This window comes from Aplysia californica, unplaced genomic scaffold (genome assembly GCF_000002075.1).
Source record: "Aplysia californica isolate F4 #8 unplaced genomic scaffold, AplCal3.0 scaffold00388, whole genome shotgun sequence".
Lineage (NCBI taxonomy): Eukaryota > Metazoa > Mollusca > Gastropoda > Aplysiida > Aplysiidae > Aplysia > Aplysia californica.
The window spans coordinates 1-1,285 of NW_004797658.1; the positions used below are offsets into that span (position 1 = coordinate 1).

General features: G+C 43.2%; 1 protein-coding gene across 1 annotated transcript in view; it reads left to right on the plus strand.

Annotated features, from left to right (window-relative positions):
- Nucleotides 1-526: 526 nt before the first annotated feature.
- LOC101858119 (oxysterol-binding protein-related protein 2) overlaps nt 527-1,285 on the plus strand; it is a gene marked incomplete at its 5' end in the record, with an annotated part of 6,793 nt that continues 6,034 nt past the window's right edge. Inside the window, 1 exon segment of the mRNA XM_013085575.2 lies at nt 527-605. Within this exon segment, the coding sequence (XP_012941029.1) occupies nt 527-605 (79 nt within the window).

A 1,285-nucleotide genomic window follows, 5' to 3' on the forward strand; every position in this document is an offset into this window, starting at 1 on the left:
GATTTTTCCTAAAGGTGTCATGACGCTGGAGTTGTTTAAGTGAGTTGTTGTTGTGGTTGTTGGTGGTGGTGGTGAAAGTGGTTGTTGTTGTTGTTGCTGTTGTTGTGGTTGTTGTTGTTGTTGTTGTTGTTGTTGTTGGGGCAAGACCATTCAGATCTTTCTTAAAGGTGTTATGGCGCTGGAGTTGTTTAAGTGAGTTGCTGCTGTTGTGGTTGTTGTTATTGTTGGGGCAAGATGGTGGAGATCTTTCCTAAAGGCGTTATGATGCTGGAGTTGTTTGAGTGAGTTTTTTTTTGCTTATTTTGTTGTTGGTGTTGTTGTTGTTGTTGGTGTTGTTGTTGTTGTTGGTGGTGGTAGTAGTGGTGGTTGTTGTGGTGAATGTAGTGTTTTTGTTGTCGTTGTTGTTGAAGGAGATCTGTCCTAAAGAGGTCATGACTCTGGAGTTGTTCAAGTGAGTCCTTGTTCCTCATTCTCTTACCTATTCTTATCCGTAAAATGCTCCCAATTGTTCCTCTTTCACTTTCAGACAAAAAGAGACGTACACGTGGCAGAACGTCAACTTCAATATCCACAACATCATCGTGGGCCAGCTCTGGGTGGAGCATGTGAGTACCCCGCTTTTGTTGTCGAAAAACTTTTCTTTTAGACTTAGTAAGGTTTTAGTACGGCGATCACAGCTGTATTAAGTCATACAAGTGCCAAGGGGTGGATGTCAACGGAGAAGTCCATACAGGGAATCAGACTTACTCTGATCACCTCTCCAGCTTCAACAGCACAAAGTCTGCTTCAACTATCAAGGCACCTCGGAAATAGTGGGTCACGAGAGAGTGACAAACATACAAAAGAAGTTGAGGAGAAATGACGATAGTAAGGATGAGGAACGAAAAAGCATCAGTCAGTTCCCCCTATGTTGTTCCGGCACAGTATGAGCATGACAGTGATAAATCAGCCCATTTACAATTCTACTGTGCATAACAACATGTTTCTATCCCCCCTTTTGGGAATGGCCTAAAGACACTTCAGTCAGTGGCACTGCCGGAAAACTTTTCATTTTGGGAAAAAGATAGTACAGTATAACACGGATAGGTCGAACACTGAAGACTCCAAATCACGCGTCCGTTGAACTGTGCCTGTGGTCCCGGTTTTTTGGGGTTTTTTTTTCTTTGTCTTCTTTATCTTTGTGAGATATCCTCGCCTCGAACTACAGATCCCTCAAACTACCGAGGCCGGTCCCGACGAATTTGAGCTATCTGTGTTTTACTGTAGGTGTAAAGTGCATAGAGCA